Source organism: Scyliorhinus torazame, chromosome 22, assembly GCF_047496885.1.
Source record: "Scyliorhinus torazame isolate Kashiwa2021f chromosome 22, sScyTor2.1, whole genome shotgun sequence".
Classification (NCBI taxonomy): Eukaryota; Metazoa; Chordata; class Chondrichthyes; order Carcharhiniformes; family Scyliorhinidae; genus Scyliorhinus; species Scyliorhinus torazame.
The window spans coordinates 13,903,947-13,929,788 of record NC_092728.1 but is presented as its reverse complement, the minus strand read 5'-3'; the positions used below and the strand labels follow the sequence as shown (position 1 = coordinate 13,929,788).

Below are 25,842 nucleotides of genomic sequence, written 5' to 3'. Positions count from 1 at the left end.
GTAACCTCCTCCAGCCGCAAAAACCCTCCCTATCTCTGTAACCTCCTCCAACCCCTACCACCCTCCCTATCTCTGTAACCTCCTCCAGCCCCTACAACTCTCCCTATCTCTGTAACCTCCTCCAGCCCCTACAACCCTCCCTATCTCTGTAACCTCCTCCAGCCCCTACAATCCTCCCTATCTCTGTAACCTCCTCCAGCCCCAACACCCCTCCCTATCTCTGTAACCTCCTCCAGCCCCTACAACCCTCCCTATCTCTGTAACCTCCTCCAGCCCCGACAACCCTCCCTATCTCTGTAACCTCCTCCAGCCCCTACAACCCTCCCTATCTCATTAACCTCCTCCAGCCCCAACAACCCTCCCTATCATTGTAACCGCCTCCAGCCCCTACACCCCTCCCTATCTCTGTAACCTCCTCCAGTCCCTACACCCTCCCTATCTCTGTAACCTCCTCCAGCCCCTACACCCCTCCCTATCTCTGTAACATCCTCCAGTCCCTACAACCCTCCCTATCTCTGTAACCTCCTCCAGCCCCTACAACCCTCCCTATCTCTGTAACCTCCTCCAGCCCTACACCCCTCCCTATCTCTGTAACCTCCTCCAACCCTACAACCCTACCTATCTCTGTAACCTCCTCCAGCCCTGACAACCCTCCCTATCTCTGTAACCTCCTCCAGCCCCTACAGCCCTCCCTATCTCTGTAACCTCCTCCAACCCCTACAGACCTCCCTATCTCTGTAACCTCCTCCAGCCCCTACAACCCTCCCTATCACTGTAACCTCCTCCAACCCTACAACCCTCCCTATCACTGTAACCTCCTCCAGCCCTTTAACCCTCCCTATCACTGAAACCTCCTCCAGCCCCTACAATCCTCGCTATCTCTGTAACCTCCTCCAGCCCCTACAACCCTCCCTATCTCTGTAACCTCCTCCATTCCCTACACCCCTCCCTATCTCTGTAACCTCCTCCAGCTCCTACACCCCTCCCTATCTCTGTAACCTCCTCCAGCTCCTACAACCCTCCCTATCTCTGTAACCTCCTCCAGCCCTCACAACCCTCCCTATCTCTGTTCCCTCCTCCAGCACCTACACCCTCCCTATCTCTGTAACCTCCTCCAGCCCCTACAACCCTCCCTATCTCTGTAACCTCCTCCAGCCCCTACAACCCTCCCTATCTCTGTAACCTCCTCCAGCCCCTACAACGCTCCCTATCTCTGTAACCTCCTCCAGCACCTACAACCCTCCCTATCTCTGTAACCTCCTCCAGCCCCTACAACCCCCCCTATCTCTGTAACCTCCTCCAGCCCCTACAACCCTCCCTATCTCTGTAACCTCCTCCAGCCCCTACAACCCTCCCTATCTCTGTAACCTCCTCCAGCCCCTACAACCCTCCCTATCTCTGTAACCTCCTCCAGCCCCTACAACCCTCCCTATCTCTGTAACCTCCTCCAGCCCCTACAACCCTCCCTATCTCTGTAACCTCCTCCAGCCCCTACAACCATCCCTATCTCTGTAACCTCCTCCAGCCCTACAACCCTCCCTATCTCTGTAACCTCCTCCAGCCCCTACAACCCTCCTTATCTCTGTAACCTCCTCCAGCACCTACAACCCTCCCTATCTCTGTAACCTCCTCCAGCCCCTACAACCCTCACTATCTCTGTAACCTCCTCCAGCCCCTACAACCCTCCCTATCTCTGTAACCTCCTCCAGCCACTACAACCCTCCCTATCTCTGTAACCTCCCCCAGCCCCGACAACCCTCCCTTTCTCTGTAACCTCCTCCAGCCCCTACAACCCTCCCTATCTCTGTAACCTCCTCCAGCCCCTACAACCCTCCCTATCTCTGTAACCTTCCCCAGCCCCTACAACCCTCCCTATCTCTGTAACCTCCTCCAGCTCCTACAACCCTCCCTATCTCTGTAACCTCCTCCAGCCCTGACAACCTTCCCTATCTCTGTTCCCTCCTCCAGCACCTACACCCTCCCTATCTCTGTAACCTCCTCCAGCCCCTACAACCCTCCCTATCTCTGTTCCCTCCTCCAGCACCTACACCCTCCCTATCTCTGTAACCTCCTCCAGCCCTGACAACCCTCCCTATCTCTGTATCCTCCTTCAGCCCCTACAACCCTCCCTATCTCTGTACCCTCCTCCAGCCCCTACAAATTTCCCTATCTCTGTAACCTCCTCCAGCCCCCGCACCCTCCCTATCTCTGTAACCTCCTCCAGCCCCTACAACCCGCCCTATCTCTGTAACCTCCTCCAGCCCTACAACCCTCCCTATCTCTGTAACCTCCTCCAGCCCTACAACCCTCCCTATCTCTGTAACCTCCTCCAGCCCCTACAACCCCCCCTATCTCTGTAACCTCCTCCAGCCCTACAACCCTCCCTATCTCTGTAACCTCCTCCAGCCCCTACAACCCACCCTATCTCTGTAACCTCCTCCAGCCCTACAACCCTCCCTATCTCTGTAACCTCCTCCAGCCCCTACAACCCTCCCTATCTCTGTAACCTCCTCCAGCCCCTACACCCTCCCTATCCCTGTAACCTCCTCCAGCCCCTACAACCCTCCCTATCTCTGTAACCTCCTCCAGCCCCGACAACCCTCCTTTTCTCTGTTCCCTCCTCCAGCCCCCACACCCTCCCTATCTCTGTAACCTCCTCCAGCCCCTACACCCTCCCTATCTCTGTAACCTCATCCAGCCCCTACAAATTTCCCTATCTCTGTAACCTCCTCCTGCCCCTACAACCCTCCCTATCTCTGTCACCTCCTCCAGCCCCTACAATCCTCCCTATCTCTGTAACCTCCTCCAGCCCCTACAACCCTCCCTATCTCTGTAACCTCCTCCATTCCCTACACCCCTCCCTATCTCTGTAACCTCCTCCAGCTCCTACACCCCTCCCTATCTCTGTAACCTCCTCCAGCTCATACAACCCTCCCTATCTCTGTAACCTCCTCCAGCCCTGACAACCCTCCCTATCTCTGTTCCCTCCTCCAGCACCTACACCCTCCCTATCTCTGTAACCTCCTCCAGCCCCTACAACCCTCCCTATCTCTGTTCCCTCCTCCAGCACCTACACCCTCCCTATCCCTGTAACCTCCTCCAGCCCTGACAACCCTCCCTATCTCTGTAACCTCCTCCAGCCCCTACAACCCTCCCTATCTCTGTACCCTCCTCCAGCCCCTACAAATTTCCCTATCTCTGTAACCTCCTCCAGCCCCCGCACCCTCCCTATCTCTGTAACCTCCTCCAGCCGCTACAACCCTCCCTATCTCTGTAACCTCCTCCAACCCCTACCACCCTCCCTATCTCTGTAACCTCCTCCAGTCCCTACAACTCTCCCTATCTCTGTAACCTCCTCCAGCCCCTACAACCCTCCCTATCTCTGTAACCTCCTCCAGCCCCTACAATCCTCCCTATCTCTGTAACCTCCTCCAGCCCCAACACCCCTCCCTATCTCTGTAACCTCCTCCAGCCCCTACAACCCTCCCTATCTCTGTAACCTCCTCCAGCCCCGACAACCCTCCCTATCTCTGTAACCTCCTCCAGCCCCTACAACCCTCCCTATCTCTGTAACCTCCTCCAGCCCCAACAACCCTCCCTATCATTGTAACCGCCTCCAGCCCCTACACCCCTCCCTATCTCTGTAACCTCCTCCAGTCCCTACACCCTCCCTATCTCTGTAACCTCCTCCAGCCCCTACACCCCTCCCTATCTCTGTAACATCCTCCAGTCCCTACAACCCTCCCTATCTCTGTAACCTCCTCCAGCCCCTACAACCCTCCCTATCTCTGTAACCTCCTCCAGCCCTACACCCCTCCCTATCTCTGTAACCTCCTCCAACCCTACAACCCTACCTATCTCTGTAACCTCCTCCAGCCCTGACAACCCTCCCTATCTCTGTAACCTCCTCCAGCCCCTACAGCCCTCCCTATCTCTGTAACCTTCTCCAACCCCTACAGACCTCCCTATCTCTGTAACCTCTTCCAGCCCCTACAACCCTCCCTATCACTGTAACCTCCTCCAACCCTACAACCCTCCCTATCACTGTAACCTCCTCCAGCCCTTTAACCCTCCCTATCACTGAAACCTCCTCCAGCCCCTACAATCCTCCCTATCTCTGTAACCTCCTCCAGCCCCTACAACCCTCCCTATCTCTGTAACCTCCTCCATTCCCTACACCCCTCCCTATCTCTGTAACCTCCTCCAGCTCCTACACCCCTCCCTATCTCTGTAACCTCCTCCAGCTCCTACAACCCTCCCTATCTCTGTAACCTCCTCCAGCCCTGACAACCCTCCCTATCTCTGTTCCCTCCTCCAGCACCTACACCCTCCCTATCTCTGTAACCTCCTCCAGCCCCTACAACCCTCCCTATCTCTGTAACCTCCTCCAGCCCCTACAACCCTCCCTATCTCTGTAACCTCCTCCAGCCCCTACAACGCTCCCTATCTCTGTAACCTCCTCCAGCACCTACAACCCTCCCTATCTCTGTAACCTCCTCCAGCCCCTACAACCCTCCCTATCTCTGTAACCTCCTCCAGCCCCTACAACCCTCCCTATCTCTGTAACCTCCTCCAGCCCCTACAACCCTCCCTATCTCTGTAACCTCCTCCAGCCCCTACAACCCTCCCTATCTCTGTAACCTCCTCCAGCCCCTACAACCCTCCCTATCTCTGTAACCTCCTCCATCCCCTACAACCCTCCCTATCTCTGTAACCTCCTCCAGCCCCTACAACCATCCCTATCTCTGTAACCTCCTCCAGCCCTACAACCCTCCCTATCTCTGTAACCTCCTCCAGCCCCTACAACCCTCCTTATCTCTGTAACCTCCTCCAGCACCTACAACCCTCCCTATCTCTGTAACCTCCTCCAGCCCCTACAACCCTCACTATCTCTGTAACCTCCTCCAGCCCCTACAACCCTCCCTATCTCTGTAACCTCCTCCAGCCACTACAACCCTCCCTATCTCTGTAACCTCCCCCAGCCCCGACAACCCTCCCTTTCTCTGTAACCTCCTCCAGCCCCTACAACCCTCCCTATCTCTGTAACCTCCTCCAGCCCCTACAACCCTCCCTATCTCTGTAACCTTCCCCAGCCCCTACAACCCTCCCTATCTCTGTAACCTCCTCCAGCTCCTACAACCCTCCCTATCTCTGTAACCTCCTCCAGCCCTGACAACCTTCCCTATCTCTGTTCCCTCCTCCAGCACCTACACCCTCCCTATCTCTGTAACCTCCTCCAGCCCCTACAACCCTCCCTATCTCTGTTCCCTCCTCCAGCACCTACACCCTCCCTATCTCTGTAACCTCCTCCAGCCCTGACAACCCTCCCTATCTCTGTATCCTCCTTCAGCCCCTACAACCCTCCCTATCTCTGTACCCTCCTCCAGCCCCTACAAATTTCCCTATCTCTGTAACCTCCTCCAGCCCCTACAACCCACCCTATCTCTGTAACCTCCTCCAGCCCTACAACCCTCCCTATCTCTGTAACCTCCTCCAGCCCCTACAACCCTCCCTATCTCTGTAACCTCCTCCAGCCCCTACACCCTCCCTATCCCTGTAACCTCCTCCAGCCCCTACAACCCTCCCTATCTCTGTAACCTCCTCCAGCCCCGACAACCCTCCTTTTCTCTGTTCCCTCCTCCAGTCCCCACACCCTCCCTATCTCTGTAACCTCCTCCAGCCCCTACACCCTCCCTATCTCTGTAACCTCATCCAGCCCCTACAAATTTCCCTATCTCTGTAACCTCCTCCTGCCCCTACAACCCTCCCTATCTCTGTAACCTCCTCCAGCCCCTACAACCCTTCCTCTCTCTGTAACCTCCTCCAGCCCCTACAACCCTCCCCCTCCCTATCTCTGTCACCTCCTCCAGCCCCTACAATCCTCCCTATCTCTGTAACCTACTCCAGCCCCTACACCCCTCCTTATCTCTGTAACCTCCTCCAGCCCCTACAACCCTCCCTATCTCTGTAACCTCCTCCAGCCCCTACAACCCTCCCTATCTCTCTAACCTCCTCCAGCCCCTACAATCCTCCCTATCTCTGTAACCTACTCCAGCCCCTACACCCCTCCCTATCTCTGTAACCTCCTCCAGCCCCTACAACCCTCCCTATCTCTGTAACCTCCTCCAGCCCCTACACCCCTCCCTATCTCTGTAACCTCCTCCAGCCCCTACAACCCTCCCTATCTCTGTAACCTCCTCCAGCCCCGACAACCCTCCCTATCTCTGTAACCTCCTCCAGCCCCTACAACCCTCCCTATCTCTGTAACCTCCTCCAGCCCCGACAACCCTCCCTATCTCTCTAACCTCCTCCAGCCCCTACAGCTCTGCCAGAGAGAGACAGAAAGGGAGAGACACTCTCACACCCGCGCACACTCAGACGCACCCTCTCTCTCACATGGGTGCACTGTCTGTCTCACACGCACACTTTCTCACACACACTCTCTCACACACACACTCACACACGCACTCACACACGCACTCACACACGCACTCTATACACACACTCTATACACACACACACTCACGCACACACACACTCTCGCACACACACACTCTCGCACACACACACTCTTGCACACACACTCACTGTCGCGCGCACTCTCTTTCACACACACTCTGGCATGCCCACACACTCACACACACTCTCGCACACACACACTCTCGCACACACACACGCACACACTCTTTCACACACACGCACACTCTCTCACACACTCTCTCACAATCTCTCTCACACACTCTCACACACACTCTCTCACACACACTCTCACACACACACTCTCCCTCACACACACTCTCGCACACACTCTCTCGCACACACTTGCACACACTCACACACACTCTCGCACACACACACTCTCGCACACACCCACGCACACACTCTTTCACACACACGCACACACTCTCTCACACACTCTCTCACAATCTCTCTCACACACTCTCTCACACACACTCTCACACACACACTCTCCCTCACACACACTCTCCCTCACACACACTCTCGCACACACTCTCTCGCACACAGATGCACACACTCTCACACACTCTCTCTCACACACACTCTCTCACACACACTCACTGTCGCGCACACTCTCTCACACACACTCTGGCACACATAAACACACTCACACACTCTATCTCACACACGCTCTCTCGCACACACACAGTCTCTCACACACACACAGTCTCTCACACACACACTCTCCCTCACACACACTCTCTCGCTCACACACTGTAGCACCATCGATCACACACGAGGCGAGACGTAGAGAACTTCATGTGGTGATGTGCATCGCTGTAAATACATGTAAGCTAGACAGACACTAGAGGGAGCACCAGAAACATCACACACACACACTCAACCAATAGATAAGTTAGATGGGAGGCGACCAATGGACATTCACGATACACAAGGAGGTGACACGACCACAGGGGGGCATTACACCAACCCATACATAAAGGACACCACACACACGATCAGCCCCTTTGGCCAGTGGAGACAGTCAGTGAGGAGAGGCACAGGGCTGATTCAATATTACACCCACCACGTGGCAGACAGCAGCTGGTTAGTCAGTTTGGGTAGCTACAATAGGATTAGCAGTAGTGTCGAACTCAAGTTATAAAAGTGCACATCGTGTAAATAAATGAGTTTAAGTTATTTACACGTCTCGACCTTCCTTGACAAATGCAACACAAGGAAGCCGCTTATGTTACAAAGGAAACATAACAAAACACTTCAATCGCGGCTTTATTGAGCAGACTTGTTCAGACTTGTTCCCCAGCAGCTCAGTCACAGAATGCAGCTGCGGGGAGTAAACCCAGGTTCTTATACCCCGCCTATCTGGGTGGAGCCCAGTAGGCGGCAGATCCAATCGGGACCCAGCATCTGTCCTCCAATAGCTCCTCGGCATTCATGGTGTACCGTATTACCCCTAATACACACCACCACACACACTCTCTCACACTCTCTCTCACACACTCTCTCTCTCACACACACTCTCTCGCGCACACTCTCTCACACACACTCTCTCGCACACACCCTCTCTCTCACACACACTCTCACACACACACTCTCACACTTTCTCTCACACACACTCTCTCTCCCACACCCTCTCTCTCACACACACTCTCTCTCACACACTCTCTCTCTCACACACACTCCCACACACTCGCTCTCACACACACTCTCTCGCGCACACTCTCTCTCACACACTCTCTCGCACACTCTCTCTCACACACACTCCCACACACTCTCTCTCACACACACTCCCACACTCTCTCTCTCTCACACACTCTCTCACACACACTCTCTCTCTCTCACACACACACTCTCTCGCACACACGCTCTCTCTCACACACTCTCTCTCACACACACTATCTCACACACACTCTCTCTCTCACACACACTCTCTCGCACACACACTGTCGCGCACACTCTCTCACACACACTGTCGCGCACACACACTCTCTCACACACTCTCTCACACACACTCTCTCACACACACACTCTCTCACACTCTCTCGCACACACATTCTCTCACACACACTCTCTCACACACACACTCTCTCACACACACACTGTCGCGCACACTCTCTCACACACACTGTCACGCACACACACTCTCTCACACACTCTCTCTCTCACTCACTCTCTCGCACACACGCTCTCTCTCACACACTCTCTCTCACACACACTCTCTCGCACACACGCTCTCTCTCACACACTCTCTCTCACACACACTCTCTCTCACACACTCTCTCTCACACACACTCCCACACACTCTCTCTCACACACACTCCCACACTCTCTCTCTCTCACACACTCTCTCACACACACTCTCTCTCTCTCACACACACACTCTCTCGCACACACGCTCTCTCTCACACACTCTCTCTCACACACACTATCTCACACACACTCTCTCTCTCACACACACTCTCTCGCACACACACTGTCGCGCACACTCTCTCACACACACTGTCGCGCACACACACTCTCTCACACACTCTCTCACACACACTCTCTCACACACACACTCTCTCACACTCTCTCGCACACACATTCTCTCACACACACTCTCTCACACACACACTCTCTCACACACACACTGTCGCGCACACTCTCTCACACACACTGTCACGCACACACACTCTCTCACACACTCTCTCTCTCACTCACTCTCTCGCACACACGCTCTCTCTCACACACTCTCTCTCACACACACTCTCTCGCACACACGCTCTCTCTCACACACTCTCTCTCACACACACTCTCTCTCACACACTCTCTCACACACACACTCTCTCTCACACATACTCTCTCTCACACGCTCTCTCGCACACACGCTCTCTCTCACACACTCTCTCTCACACACACTCTCTCGCACACACGCTCTCTCTCACACTCTCTCTCACACACACTCTCTCACACACTCTCTCACACACACTCTCTCACACAAACTCTCTCACACACACACTCTCTCTCACACACACTCTCTCTCACACACTCTCACTCTCACACACTCTCTCTCACACACACTCTCACACACACACTCTCTCTCACACACACTCTCTCTCACACACTCTCTCTCACACACTCTCTCTCTCACACACTCTCTCTCACACACACTCTCTCACACACACTGTCGCGCACACACACTCTCTCACACACTCTCTCTCTCACACACACTCTCTCGCACACACGCTCTCTCTCACACACGCTCTCTCTCACACACGCTCTCTCTCACACACTCTCACACACACTCTCTCGCACACACGCTCTCTCTCACACACTCTCTCTCACACACACTCTCTCACACACACTCTCTCTCTCACACACACTCTCTCTCTCACACACTCTCTCACACACACTCTCTCACACACACTCTCTCTCTCACACACACTCTCTCACACACACACACTGTCGCGCACACTCTGACACATCCGATGGGGGTAAATAGGGATTGCACAGCGAACCTGGGACCTGCCCCCAACACCCCCCCAACACCCCGTAAATGTCTTTTACTGTTTAAAAAATCCCTCCGAAGTCGCTCCTCGCCTCCCTGTCCAATCCACCCCCCCCTCACAGGCAGCAAGTTCCAGTTTGTTACCTCTCGCTGTGTAAAATGTAAGCTCTCACTTGTATTGCCCCAACACCCCCAGCGACCCTTCCCCAAAGTCTGATATCGTCCCTCCCTCCCCACCGGACCCCAACCCAACTCCCCCCAACCCACCCTCCCCCCAGTCCCCTTCCCCCTCCAGTCTTCACACCGTCAGCCAATGGGAACGGCTTCTCTTTGTCGACCTGGTTAAACCCGCCCTAATTCGGCCCAATCCATTCTCCCCTCAATTACCCCCCCCCCCCCCACTTTATTCCGAGAAGAGGAGACGCCCAGCTTTCTCCCCCAACCCAACCCCCGGCCTTCATCCCCCGAACCGTCCCGGTAAACACTCCCCCCCGCCCTCCCGGCGGACCCTCCCTCGTTTGGCGACCTCGATAAGTCTTGGCTTTGGGTGGGAGTATCGCGATGTAAGGTCAACACCCCACCCCCTCACCCCACCCCCTCACCCCGCCCCCCCCACAGTGCCTGGCGGACAGGAGCCCGCCGAGCTGAAAGGCAACCGGGGGGGGGGGGGGGGGGGGGGGGGGGGGGCCTTGAATGCTGGGCCTGGCTGGTGGCTCCCATATCTCGTAAGTGACCGGGCTCTCAACGCGTCGCCGCCATTTTGAAACAAAGGACAAAGAAAAGTACAGCAGAGGAACAGGCCCTTCGGCCCTCCAAGCCCGTGCCGACCATGCTGCCCGTCTAAACTAAAATCGATAAACGATAAACCGGAGGCCCCTCTCTCTCTCTCCGCATCCCCCCCCCCCCACACACAACCAGAACTGTGCCCCCGGACGTTCGCGGTCCCTCTCCCCTCCCCCTCCCCCGCCTCCGGCCTTGTCGAAAGGCCTCAGCCCGGGGCCTTCTCTGTGGAACAATCTCTGCCGGGGCTACTCACTGCAGCCAGAAGGAGATGAGCGACACGCTGACCACCAACAGGTCCAGCAGGTTGAAGGCGTTCCGACAGAACGAACCCTGGTGAAGGAAAGCTCCAAATGTCGTCATCTGCAGCCGGGGGGGAAAAAAAGAAGAGGAAAACGTACAGGTGCCGAGCGAGCTCAGGCCGGGGGTCAAGGGGCGCGATTTTTAACGTCGTACGGTGACCTGGAGCCCCCCCCCCACCCGCCAACGCGGATGCCCCCCTCCCCCTCTCTCCCCCCCCCCATTCCCAGCACACCAACCTCTTCCCACCGACTCCATCTACCCCCCCCTACCGCCCGACCACCACCTCCCTATCCCCCACATCTTTCCATTCCCTTTTCCCTCACTCACCTCTTCAAAGCATCGACTGTGGTCCAGTGGGTGTCACACCCACCGTCTGGGCCACCCCCCCATCCCCGTCGCCAATGCTGCAATCCAGCGACATATTTCCTGTTTCCGAACTGAGAATGTTCCGGAGAGTGTGGGAGTGTGTGCATGAGTGTGCGAGAGAGTGTGTGTGAGTGTGAGTGAGAGTGAGTGAGTGTGAGAGTCTGAGTGAGTGTGTTTGTGAGCGTGAGGGAGTTTGGGAGAGAAAGTGTGAGTGAGTGAGTGTGTTTGAGTATGAGTGTCTGCACGTTTCTCCCCGTGTCTGCGTGGGTTTCCTCCGGGTGCTCCGGTTTCCTCCCACAAGTCCCGAATGACGTGCTTGTTGGGTGAATTGGACATTCCGAATTCTCCCTCCGTGTACCCGAACAGGCTCCGGAGTGTGGTGGAGTGTGACACGAATAAAGATTATTATTATGATCATGGCTGATCCCCCATATCCTTTGATCCCCTTTGCCCCGAGTGCTGTATCTAACTGGTTCTTGAAAACATACAATGTTTTTGCCTCAATTACTTCCTGTGGTAACGGATTCCACAGACCGACTGCTCTCTGGGGGAAGAAATGTTTCCTCATCTCTGTCCGAAATGGTCTACCCCGTATCCTCAGACTGTGACCCCTGGTTCTGGACACCCCCCACCATCGGGAACTTCCTTCCTGCATCCACCCTGTCCAGTCCTGTTAGAATTTTATAGGTTTCTATGAGATCCCCCCTCATTCTTCTGAACTCCAGCGAGAACATTCCTCACCGACTCAATCTCTCCTCGTACGTCACTCCCGCCATCCCAGGAATCAGTCTGGTAAACCTTCGCTGCGCTCGCTCGAGAGCAAGAACATCCTTCCTCAGAGAAGGAGACCAAAACTGCCCACAATACCCCAGGTGTGGCCTCACCAAGGCCCTGTACAATTGCAGCCACACATCCCTGCTTCTGTACTCGAAACCTCTCGCAATGAAGGCCAACATACCATTAGCCTTCTTTACCGCCTGCTGCACCTGCATGCTTATCTTCAGCGACTGGTGTACCCAGGTCTCGTTGCACATTCCTCTCTCCTAATTTATAGCCATTCAACTAATAATCTGCCTTCTGTTTTTTTGCGACCAAATTGGATAACCTCACTTTTATCCAAATTATACTGCAACTGCCGTTCATTTTCCCACTTGCCCAACTTGATGATATAATCACTATACGTGTATGAATGTTGATTGGGCAACTGTTTTAAATCATGTTAATTAGTGACTGGAAAATGCCACGTTTGCTGACGATATGACCATAGTGGGCCGGATCTCGAATAACGATGAGTCAGAATACAGGAGGGAGATTGAGAACCTAGTGGAGTGGTGCAGCGACGACAATCTCTCCCTCAATGCCAGCAAAACTAAAGAGCTGGTCATTGACTTCAGGAAGCAAAGTACTGTACACACCCCTGTCAGCATCAACGGGGCCGAGGTGGAGATGGTTAGCAGTTTCAAATTCCTAGGGGTGCACATCTCCAAAAATCTGTCCTGGTCCACCCACGTCGACGCTACCACCAAGAAAGCACAACAGCGCCTATACTTCCTCAGGAAACTAAGGAAATTTGGCATGTCCACATTAACCCTTACCAACTTTTACAGATGCACCATAGAAAGCATCCTATCGGGCTGCATCACAGCCTGGTATGGCAACTGCTCGGCCCAGGACCGCAAGAAACTTCAGAGAGTCGTGAACACCGCCCAGTCCATCACACGAACCCGCCTCCCATCCATTGACTCCATCTACACCTCCCGCTGCCTGGGGAAAGCGGGCAGTATAATCAAAGACCCCTCCCACCCGGCTTACTCACTCTTCCAACTTCTTCCATCGGGCAGGAGATACAGAAGTCTGAGAACACGCACGAACAGACTCAAAAACAGCTTCTTCCCCGCTGTCACCAGACTCCTAAACGACCCTCTTATGGACTGAACTGATCTCTTCACACATCTTCTCTGCTGAGTACTACTACACTCCATATGCTTCACCCGATGCCTGTGTCTATGTGTTTACATTGTGTATTTATGTATGTCCTATGTTTTTTCATGTATGGAACGATCTGCCTGGGACACAGAACAATACTTTTGACTGTACCTCGGTACACTTGTCAATAAATCCAAACCCAATCCAATGAACTATTATTTGTGTAACAGTATAATAATGATTATTGTAGTTGATCAAAGAGCTGCTACGCCATCTTGTGTGTACACTGTGATCAATGTAGGACATTTTAATGATGATTTTCTGACATAAACCTGTTATTGACGTGTTATTGAAAGCCTGAGGTAAGGTATATATCAGCCGCTGCAATATGTTTTAGAAATCCAGGATTTAACCTACAGACAGGCAGTGTATCTGCAAAAGGTGCAATTAAGATGCCGTAAAAGTGAGATCATCATTCGTCCCAGCAGGTACTAGTTTAAAAAGAAGTGCCGAATTGAACTTTGCTATGCAATGCTGGAGGCTCCCTGGAGAGTAGACGAATTGACACATTGGCTGGGATTCTCATTCCCGTCAGCAGCGTACCTCCCCTCCGGGGGGCGTGGGGTGGTTTCAATGGAAAATCCCATTGACAGGCGGAGGAACTAGAGAGTCCCCGCTGGCAGAAACACGCGGCTGGGGGAAGCCACCAAAACCCGGCACAAAAAACCCACCCGTTGTGTCTAGACTTAGGCAAGCAGGTCATGGGATCTGGGTGGGATAAAGATGATGCAGTTAATTGGAGGAGCCAGGTCTGTGTGTTCTATCTCTCTCACTCTGTCTCTCCCCCCCACTTTTTTCTCCCTCGCTTCCCAAGTAGCTTTTACAAGTGAACGGCAAGTAACCCTGTGTTTGCTAACTATATTTACAAGTAGCTTTTGACCTATAATGGGGTTTGCTTGATTGGAGATGAGGTCTAAGTTAGTAAAAAGCCTTTCCATATTTTTTGAGAATTGTTTAACTGTTAATTGGAAAGCTATTTTTGTTGTGATGATAAGTGTTTGACCCTGTGTTAAAAATGAAGCTTAGGCAGCTCGGTGGCGCAGTGGGTTAGCACTGCTGCCTCACGGCGCCGAGGTCCCAGGTTCGATCCCGGCTCTGGGTCACTGTCCGTGTGGAGTTTGCACGTTCTCCCCGTGTCTGCGTGGGTTTCGCCCCCACAACCCAAAGATGTGCAGGGTAGGTGGATTGGCCGTGGCTAAATTGCCCCTTAATTGGAAAAAATGAATTGGGTACGTTAAATTTATTTTTAGAATAGAATAAAGTTTGTCTTAAAATAGAAGATTCCTATTGGTCAGTGGAATCACTCCTGGAGTAAGGTATTCCCCCCAAAATCCGAAACGTTGTGGTGTGGTCCGGGATCTTAACTGGGTAACTCCACAGTGAATGCTAAACTAGTAAATAAGGGAGCCCGAGTCTCGTATGGCCTTTGCGAAATCTGGTACTGGACGGACGGTACTGATCACAACTCTCCTCCCTTTCAATAATCGATCATTTTCCCTTAAATTGTTAGCTGTGAACCGTACGGTGGAGGTGTCGGAGGGAACACGCGTCACCCTCCTGCCATCTGCCCTACCCTTCCGAGTGCCGCCTGGCCCCGTGCCTGGCAGAGCCCGCGCAGGCCTTCGGACAGGCCCGGCGGCCATCTTGGGGCCCGTCGGATGGAGTGGGAGCCGGTGGTTCCCTGATCCCATGGGACCTCTCCCCGCTTCCTCACCCCCCACCAGGCTCGTAGGGAGGCGGCATGAAGGAGCGGCGAGGGGCGGCGGGCAGAGATCAGAGGTGACGTACTCGCCTGCGCTCGCTGTCCCGGTCACAGGGCGCGTGGAGGGAGGGGGGGGGGGGGGGGCGTGCCGGGTCAGTCGCAGGGAGGCTAGCCAAACCCCCCCCCCGCCCTCCCCCAAGGGTGCTCTGAGGGTGAGCAGGGCCAGAGGTACCTTAAACAAGATCTCCACCGTGAAAAGTGAGGTGAATGCGTAGTCGAAGTAACCCAGCACCTGGAGGACAGCAAAAGACAGAAATAACAGGGGGTGAGTGAAGAGAGCACAAACAGGCCATTGACAGTAGAACTCCAGTTCAAACCAGTGGATTCGGCTCCCATCGCACTCTGCCACCCGGGGACAGGCTCTCGGTAAAAGGGGATTCTCCGCGAACCGGCGGGGCAGCAACTCGGCGGGAAGGAGCGGCGAGAACCACTCCAGCGTCGGGCCGCCCCGAAGGCGCGGAAGGGGTTTGGCGCAGTGCCAGCCGGCGCGGAAGGGCCTCGATCGCGGGCCAGGCCACCGTTGCCCCCCCCCGAGGACCCCGGAGGCAGCCCGCGGAGCCGGTAAGTACCCGGGGTGGGATAATCGGCGGGAGCTGGCGTGAATCCCGCCCCCCTCCCCCCCCCCCCCCCCCCACGGCGATTCTCCGACCCGGAAGGGTGGGGGGGGGGGGGGTCGGAGAATCCCGCCCCTGGAACCTCCCCCCGTTTATCACTCACGTGGTTCCGGAAGGAGTGCGCCCGGATGGGATCCTCCGCTGCGAGGGAGATGCTGCTGAGGATGATGAAGACCAGGATGAGGTTGGTGAAGACGTGGTGGTGGATCAGGCGGTGACAAGCGACACGGATCCTGCCGGTCGAACAGGGACATGGCGGCTGTTAGCGCGGTGCCACAGAATTCGCTAATCCCCGACGGGGGCGACGCTCCCCGTGACAGGGAAACTCCACCCCCCCCCCCCCCTCAAATAGCTACAACACCGAAACGGTTCATTCGGCCCATCTGCACCATGCCAGCCCATTCCTACGGGGGGTGAATCGTGTTGATATGTTTGAGGGGGGGGAGCTGGATAAACTCATGAGGTTGAAACAAATAGGAGGTGGAGATGGAGTGGGGAGGCGTGGGAGGGGGCAGGTGTGGAACACTGGCACCAAACAGAGGGGCCGAATGGCCTGTTTCTGGGACTGTAGATTGTTTTCCTCGTGTGTTGGGGTTTCTGATTCATTGCCGCGCTCTGTATTGTTAGGGGTAAATCCCGACCCTGTTACACAGGAACTGGAGGAGGACCATTCAGCCCCTCTCGACCCTCTTACACAGGAACCAGAGGAGGCCCATTCAGCCCCTCTCGAGCCGGTTACACAGGAACAGGAGGAGGCCCAATTCAGCCCTTCTCGAGCCTGTTGCGCAGGAACAGGAGGAGGCCCATTCAGCCCCTCTCGACCCTCTTACACAGGAACCAGAGGAGGCCCATTCAGCCCCTCTCCAGCCTGTTACACAGGAACAGGAGGAGGCCCATTCAGCCCCTCTCGAGCCGGTTACACAGGAACCGGAGGAGGCCCATTCAGCCCCTCTCGAGCCTGTTACACAGGAACAGGAGGAGCCCATTCAGCCCCTCTCGAGCCTGTTACACAGGAACAGGAGGAGGCCCATTCAGCCTCACTCGAGCCTGTTACACAGGAACCAGAGGAGGCCCATTCAGCCCCTCTCCAGCCTTTCACACAGGAACAGGAGGAGGCCCATTCAGCCCCTCTCCAGCCTTTCACACAGGAACAGGAGGAGGCCCATTCAGACCCTCTGGAGCCTGTGACACAGGAACAGGAGGAGGCCCATTCAGCCCCTCTCGAGCCTGATACACAGGAACTGGAGGAGGCCCAATTCAGCCCTTCTCGAGCCTGTTGCACAGGAACAGGAGGAGCCCATTCAGCCCCTCTCGAGCCTGTTACATAGAAACAGGAGGAGGCCCATTCAGCCCCTCTCGAGCCTGTTACACAGGAACTGGAGGAGGTCCATTCAGCCCCTCTCGAGCCTGTTACACAGGAACTGGAGGAGGCCCATTCAGCCCCTCTCCAGCCTGTTACACAGGAACAGGAGGAGGCCCATTCAGCCCCTCTCGAGCCTGTTACACAGGAACTGGAGGAGGTCCATTCAGCCCCTCTCGAGCCTGTTACACAGGAACCGGAGGAGGCCCATTCAGCCTCACTCGAGCCTGTTACACAGGAACCGGAGGAGGCCCATTCAGCCCCTCTCGAGCCTGTTACACAGGAACAGGAGGAGGCCATTCAGCCCCTCTCGAGTCTGTTACACAGGAACAGGAGGAGGCCCATTCAGCCCCTCTCCAGCCTGTTACACAGGAACAGGAGGAGGCCATTCAGCCCCTCTCGAGTCTGTTACACAGGAACACGAGGAGGCCCATTCAGCCCCTCTCGAGCCTGTTACACAGGAACTGGAGGAGGTCCATTCAGCCCCTATCGAGCCTGTTACACAGGAACCGGAGGAGGCCCATTCAGCCCCTCTCGGGCCTGTTACACAGGAACAGGAGGAGCCCATTCAGCCCCTCTCGAGCCTGTTACACAGGAACAGGAGGAGGCCCATTCAGCCCCTCTCCAGCCTGTTACACAGGAACAGGAGGAGGCCCATTCAGCCCCTCTCCAGCCTGTTACACAGGAACAGGAGGAGGCCCATTCAGCTCCTCTCAAGCCTGTTACACAGGAGCAGGAGGAGGCCCATTCAGCCCCTCTCCAGCCTGTCACACAGGAATAGGAGGAGGCCCATTCAGCCCCTCTCGAGCCTGTTACACAGGAATAGGAGGAGGCCCATTCAGACCCTCTGGAGCCTGTCACACAGGAACAGGAGGAGGCCCATTCAGCCCCTCTCCAGCCTGTCACACAGGAATAGGAGGAGGCCCATTCAGCCCCTCTCGAGCCTGTTACACAGGAATAGGAGGAGGTCCATTCAGCCCCTCTCGAGCCTGTTACACAGGAACAGCAGGAGGCCCATTCAGACCCTCTGGAGCCTGTCACACAGGAACAGGAGGAGGCCCATTCAGCCCCTCTCGAGGCTGTTACACAGGAACAGGAGGAGCCCATTCAGCCCCCCTCGAGCCTGTTACACAGGAACAGGAGGAGGCCATTCAGCCCCTCTCGAGTCTGTTACACAGGAACAGGAGGAGGCCCATTCAGCCCCTCTCCAGCCTGTTACACAGGAACCAGAGGAGGCCCATTCAGCCTCACTCGAGCCTGTTACACAGGAACCGGAGGAGGCCCATTCAGCCCCTCTCCAGCCTTTCACACAGGAACAGGAGGAGACCCTCCGACAGCGCGGCCCTCCCTCAGCACTGACCCTCCGACAGTGCAGCGCTCCCTCAGCACATTCAGACCCTCTTGAGCCTGTTGCACACATCTGCCTGACCTGTATCTTAACTCCATCAATCCCGTCTGGGGCCCGTAACCATTAATCCCCTTACACAACAAGAAGGTATAAACCTCGGAGGATGGAACCTCCCAACGGTGCCCATTGCCAGTGACATCCACATCCTATCCTCTGGCATGGGGGGGCACCCTCACCTCCCACTTCGCCAGCCCCCCCCCCCCCCCTCCCCCCCCCCCCCCCCCCCCCCGTGCAGCACAGGGGGGGGGCTCGCGGGGCAGAGAGGGGATCAGGGAAGCTGTGTGTCTTGAATCAAACATTCCCCCCCCCCAACCACCCGCCGCCCCTTCCCGAGCCTGCACCCCTGGCAAGTGCGGCCCAGCGCCCATTTCCCCCCGAATAAGCCTGGCACTCACGGGTTGGTGGAGCTGAGCAGGAAGAAGGCGCTGCCCTCCGGGATCGGCACAATCTTCTCCTTGGGGGGGGCGAAGTTCGACAGCTCCTCCACCGTGGAGCCCACCAGGCTCTCTGCATGCCCTCCCTGCTCCTCGTCCTCCCCTCCTCCGTCTGCAGGGGGTGGGGAACAGAGAACAAACATCCAGGTCAGAGGGCAGAAAACGCTGGCCAGATCTACTGCAAAGGTTATTGTCACTGTAACGTAGAACAGTACAGCACAGAACAGGCCCTTCGGCCCTCCATGTTGTGCCGAGCATTGTCCGAAACCAAGGCCAAGCTATCCCACTCCCTGTCATTCTGGTGCGCTCCATGTGCCTGTCCAATAACCGCTTGAAAGTTCCTAAAGTGTCCGACTCCACGATCACAGCAGGCAGTCCATTCCACACCCTAACCACTCTCTGAGTAAAGAACCTACCTCGGACATCCCTCCTGTATCTCCCACCCTGAACCTTATATTTATCCCCCCTTGTAACAGCTACATCCACCCGAGGAGATAGTCTCTGAACATCCACTCTATCTATCCCCCTCATTATCTTATAAACCGCTATTAAGTCGCGTCTCATCCTCCTCCGCTCCAAAGAGAAAAGCCCTAGCTCCCTCAACCTTTCCTCATAAGACCTATCCTCCAAACCAGGCAGCATCCTGGTAAATCCCCTTTGCACCCTTTCCAATGCTTCCACATCCTTCCTATAGTGAGGTGACCAGAACTGCTCACAATACTCCAAATGTGGTCTCACCAAGGGCATGTATAGTTGCAGCATAACCCCGCGGCTCTTAAACTCAAGCCCCCTGTTAATAAACGCTATAAGCCTTCTTCACGGCTCTATCCACTTGAGTGGCAACCTTCAGAGATCTGTGGACATGAACCCCAAGATCTCTGTTCCTCCACATTCCTCAGAACCCTGCCGTTAACCCTGTAATCCGCATTCAAATTTGTCCTCCCAAAATGAATCACCTCGCACTTAGCAGGGTTAAACGCCATCTGCCACTTTTCGGCCCAGCTCTGCATCCTATCAATGTCTTTTTGCAGCCTACAACAGCCCTCCACCTCATCCACTACTCCATCAATCTTGGTGTCTTCTGTAAATTTACTGACCCCCCCTTCAGCCCCCCTCAGATTTAGGCTTCCGGAGAGGAATGCAGGACGCGTACTTTGAAAGCTTTCCCAACGCTTCAAAATGTCTGCTCCATGCGCCTGGTCACAGCCCAGATTCTTGACGCCCATTTCCCTTTGCTCGGAATCAACAGCCAGGCGGAACTAATCGAGCACAGTGAACAGCGATCAGTTACCAGGCTCACATAACCAAACGCAGAAAGCTTGAATAGGACAGGCCCGATTCGACCAAACAGATTGTGTCATTTTGAACGGGTCCCCTCGGCTGTTACGCGTGAGATTCACACGTCTGTTCACCCACATTTAGTCACCTTTGTGGGCCCTGGGCTGTGTCTCGTCAGTTAAGCCCATCACTGGCTGGAACTTGCCAGCCAGGCCGGCCCCGCAGAGATCGGGTCGCCATTTTGAAAGGGAGCCCATGAAAGGGGGGGGGGGGGCCCAGCCATTATGGGGTCCCTTCATACCCACCTTCAGCCACCTTTCACACAACTCCTCACGCCGCCCCCCCCCCCCGCCCCCCTTTCATGGGCATGCCCCCCCCCCCTCAGGCCCCGATCCTTGTTAGTGCCACCCGGCTCGAGGTACGTGTCTGCCACCCTGGCAGTGCCCGGGGGCAGTGCCAGGCTACTACTACCCTTGTCCCCACCACCCACAGGAGCTCCAATGGCCTCCGAGACCCCTGGATGGCCACGTGCGCCTGGTCCAGCGAGGGCGAGATCCAGGTGGCACCGGCCGGAGCCCGGTTATGGGATGTCGTGGGATTCACCCATTGCGCCCGCTCTGCGCTGAGCCTACGCAGCAGCTGAATCAGGCCCCTTATTCGAAAATAAATCATCTCAGAAAGTCCTTTCTCAGAGTTTCTTTGGTCCGTGTTTTAAAAGAGCAGAAATAATCACTGAGATACCGTCAACATCCTGGGGAGGTTTCCACTGACCACAAACTGAACTGAACTGGACACACACCAACACACACACACACTCCTGGAACTCCCTCCCTAACAGCATGATGGGTGTACCTACACCACATGGGATTGCAGTGGTTCAATCACTATGATTGGACAACTGCGACTCAGTCGCCTCATTCTGAAGGGACAATTAAGGATGAACAATAAATGATGGGCTTGGACACCCACACTGACCCTCCCACAGTGCGGCGCTCCCTCAGCACTGACCCTCCGACAGTGCGGCCCTCCCTCAGCACTGACCCTCCGACAGTGCGGCGTTCCCTCAGCTCTGACCCTCCGACAGTGCGGCCCTCCCTCAGCACTGACCCTCCGACAGTGCGGCGCTCCCTCAGCACTGACCCTCCCACAGTGCGGCGCTCCCTCAGCTCTGACCCTCCGACAGTGCGGCCCTCCCTCAGCACTGACCCTCCGACAGTGCGGCGCTCCCTCAGCACTGACCCTCCGACAGTGCGGCGCTCCCTCAGTACTGACCCTCCGACAGTGCGACGTTCCCTCAGTACTGACCCTCCGACAGTGCGGCGCTCCCTCAGCACTGACCCTCCGACAGTGCGGCGCTCCCTCAGCACTGACCCTCCGACAGTGCGGCGCTCCCTCAGCACTGACCCTCCGACAGTGCGGCGCTCCCTCAGCACTGACCCTCCGACAGTGCGGCGCTCCCTCAGCACTGACCCTCCGACAGTGCGGCGCTCCCTCAGCACTGACCCTCCGACAGTGCGGCGCTCCCTCAGCACTGACCCTCCGACAGTGCGGCGCTCCCTCAGTACTGACCCTCCGACAGTGCGGCACTCCCTCAGCACTGACCCTCCGACAGCCTCGTGTGAACAGAGCTGAGTAGGGGGTTAGTGCAAATCTCGAAGCTCCCTCTCGCCCCCTGACTCACGCTGGCCTGTTGGGACCTCTTACCTCCTGTGTCGCTTAGCACGTCCTCCTGATCAGATTCTTCCTCCTCCTCCTCCTCCTAGGGGAACATAGGAGAGGGAGAAAATAAGCAATTTGCCTCTCTCTGTGTAGAAACAGCGACCGCGACTGAACTGACAGGACCATGTGCAGCAACGCTTGGGAACATTTATTAGATGAGAGACACACAGGGATTTGGGGTTGGGGAGGGGGGGGTTAAAGGGCGGGGCTGAAGGTAGCGCAGCAATTTAACAAAGTCATCAGAACAGCAAACATTGAGGATCATTTCCAGAGGGATCGCTTAGAGCAGCGCCTGGTGTGACTCCACTCGGAATACTGCGCGGCGTTCCCGTCTCCCTATCCCACTCGGAGTACTGCGCAGCATTCCCGTCTCCCTATCCCACTCGGAATACTGCGCAGCGTTCCCGTCTCCCTATCCCACTCAGAATACTGTGCACAGTCCCGTCTCCCTATCCCACTCGGAATACTGTGCACAGTTCAGGGGCGCCATTCTCCGACCCCCTCGCCAGGTCGGAGAATGGCCGTTGGCCGCCGTGAATCCCGCCCCCGCCCCCGCCGAAGTCTCCGGTACCGGAGATTGGGCGGGGGCGGGAATCGGGCCGCGCCGGTTGGCGGGACCCCCCGCTGGATTCTCCGGCCCGGATGGGCCGAGGTCCCGCTCAGAAATTGCCTGTCCCGCCGGCGTAAATCAAACCTGGTATTTACCGGCGGGACCAGGCGGCGTGGGCGGGCTCCGGGGTCCTGGGGGGGGGGGGGGGCGCGGGGCGATCTGAACCCAGGGGGTGCCCCCACGGTGGCCTGGCCCGCGATCGGGGCCCACCGATCCGCGGGCGGGCCTGTGCCTTGGGGGCACTCTTTCCCTTCCGCCTCCGCCACGGCCTCCACCATGGCGGAGGCGGAAGTGACTCTCCCCACTGCGCATGCGCGAGAAACTGACAGCGGCCGCTGACGCTCCCGCGCATGCGCCGCATTTCAACGCCAGCTGGCGGGGCGGAAATCCCTCCGGTGTCGGCCTAGCCCCTCAATGTTGGGGCTCGGCCCCCAAAGATGCGGAGCATTCCGCACCTTTGGGGCGGCGCGATGCCCGTCTGATTGGGGCCAGTCGGCGGACATCACGCCGTTGGGGGAGAATTTCGCCCCTGGTCTCCCTATCCCACTCGGAATACTGTGCACAGTCCCGTCTCCCTATCCCACTCGGAATACTGTGCATAGTTCTGGTCTCCCTATCCCACTCGGAATACTGTGCACAGTTCTGGTCTCCCTATCCCACTCGGAATACTGTGCATAATTCCTGTCTCCCTATCCCACTTGGAATCCTGTGCACATTTCCTGTCTCCCTATCCCACTCGGAATACTGTGCACATTTCCGGTCTCTGTATCCCAATCGGAATACTGTGCACAATTCCTGTCTCCCTATCCCACTTGGAATACTGTGCACAGTTCCGGTCTCCCTATCCCGCTCGGAATACTGTGCACAGCTCTGATGCCTCCCTATCCCACTCGGAATACTGTGCACAATTCCTGTCTCCCTATCCCACTTGGAATCCTGTGCACATTTCCTGTCTCCCTATCCCACTCGGAATACTGTGCACATTTCCGGTCTCTGTATCCCAATCGGAATACTGTGCACAATTCCTGTCTCCCTATCCCACTTGGAATACTGTGCACAGTTCTGGTCTCCCTATCCCACTCGGAATACTGTGCACAATTCCTGTATCCATATCCCACTCGGGATACTGTGCACAGTTCCGGTCTCCCTATCCCACTTGGAATACTGTGCACAGTTCCGGTCTCCCTATCCCACTCGGAATACTGAGCACAGTTCCCGCCTCCCTGTCCCATTCGGAATACTGTGCTCAGTTCCTGTCCCCGCATTCCACTTGGAACACTGCGCACAGTTCCGGTCTCCGTATCCCACTCGGAATACTGTGCACATTTCCGGTCTCTGTATCCCAATCGGAATACTGTGCACAGCTCCGGTCTCCATATCCCACTTGGAAAACTGTGCACAGTCCCGTCTCCCTATTCCACTCGGAATACTGTGCACATTTCCGGTCTCTGTATCCAAATCGGAATACTGTGCACAATTCCTGTCTCCCTATCCCACTAGGAATACTGTGCACAGCTCCGGTCTCCATATCCCACTTGGAAAACTGTGCACAGTCCCGTCTCCCTATCCCACTCGGAATACTGCGCACTGTTCCGGTCTGCCTATCCCACTCGGAATACTGCGCACAGTTCCGGTCTCCCTATCCCACTCGGAATACTGTGCACAGTTCCTGTCTGCCAATCCCACTTGGAATCCTGTGCACATTTCCGGTCTCTGTATCCAAATCGGAATACTGTGCACAATTCCTGTCTCCCTATCCCACTAGGAATACTGTGCACAGCTCCGGTCTCCATATCCCACTTGGAATACTGTGCACAGTTCCCATCTCCCTATCCCACTCGGAATACAGTGCACAGTTCCCGTCTCCCTATCCCACTCGGAATACTGTGCACAATTCCGGTCTCCCTATCCCACTCGGAATACTGCGCACAGTTCCAGTCTCCCTATCCCACTCGGAATACTGTGCAGAGTAGTGGTCTACCTATCCCACTCGGAATACTGTGCACAGTTCCGGTCTCCCTACCCGACTTGGAATACTGTGCACAATTCCGGTCTCCCTATCCCACTCGGAATACTGCGCACAGTTCCAGTCTCCCTATCCCACTCGGAATACTGTGCAAAGTTGTGGTCTACCTATCCCAATCGGAATACTGTGCACAGTTCCGGTCTCCCTACCCGACTTGGAATACTGTGCACAGTTCCGGTCTCCCTATCCCACTCGGAATACTGTGCACAGTTCCGGTCTCCCTACCCGACTTGGAATACTGTGCACAGTTCCCGTCTCCCTATCCCACTCGGAATACTGTGCACAGTTCCGGTCTCCCTATCCCACTCGGAATACTGTGCACAGTTCCGGTCTCCCTACCCGACTTGGAATACTGCGCAAAGTTCTGGTCTCCCTAATCCTCTCGGAATACTGTGCACAGTTCCGGTCTCCCAATCCCACTCGGAATACTGCGCACAGTTCCAGTCTCCCTATCCAACTCGGAATACTGTGCACAGTTCCGGTCTCCCTACCCGACTTGGAATACTGCGCAAAGTTCTGGTCTCCCTAATCCACTCGGAATACTGTGCACAGTTCCGGTCTCCCAATCCCACTCGGAATACTGCGCACAGTTCCAGTCTCCCTATCCCACTCGGAATACTGTGCAGAGTTGTGGTCTACCTATCCCACTCGGAATACTGTGCACAGTTCCGCTCTCCCTATCCCACTCGGAATACTGTGCACAATTCCGGTCTCCCTATCCCACTCGGAATACTGCGCACAGTTCCAGTCTCCCTATCTCACTCGGAATACTGTGCAGAGTTGTGGTCTACCTATCCCACTCGGAATACTGTGCACAGTTCCGGTCTCCCTATCCCACTCGGAATACTGTGCACAGTTCTGGTCTCCCTAATCCACTCGGAATACTGTGCACAGTTCCGATCTCCCAATCCCACTCGGAATACTGTGCACAGTTCCGATCTGCCTATCCCACTCGGAATACTGTGCACAGTTCCGGTCTCCCTATCCCACTCGGAATACTGTGCACAGTTCCGGTCTCCCTATCCCACTTGGAATACTGTGCACAGTTCCGGTCTGCCTATCCCCTCGGAATACTGCGCACAGTTCCTGTCTCCTTATCCCACTCGGAATACTGTGCACAGTTCCTGTCTCCCTATCCCACTTGGAATACTGCGCACAGTTCCGGTCTCCCTATCCCACTCGGAATACTGTGCACAGTTCCGGTCTCCCTACCCGACTTGGAATACTGT

General features: G+C 55.8%; 1 protein-coding gene across 1 annotated transcript in view; it reads right to left on the bottom strand.

Moving 5' to 3' along the window:
• The window catches only part of cacna1fb (calcium channel, voltage-dependent, L type, alpha 1F subunit), a 224,520-nt gene that overhangs the window by 104,734 nt on the left and 93,944 nt on the right, over positions 1-25,842 (bottom strand). The window contains exons 18-22 of the mRNA XM_072489013.1: positions 21,963-22,017; positions 18,942-19,092; positions 15,882-16,011; positions 15,337-15,396; positions 11,004-11,110 (exon numbers count right to left, since the gene is read on the bottom strand). Of these exons, the coding sequence (XP_072345114.1) occupies positions 11,004-11,110; positions 15,337-15,396; positions 15,882-16,011; positions 18,942-19,092; positions 21,963-22,017 (503 nt within the window). The remainder of the gene's footprint in view (positions 1-11,003; positions 11,111-15,336; positions 15,397-15,881; positions 16,012-18,941; positions 19,093-21,962; positions 22,018-25,842) is intronic.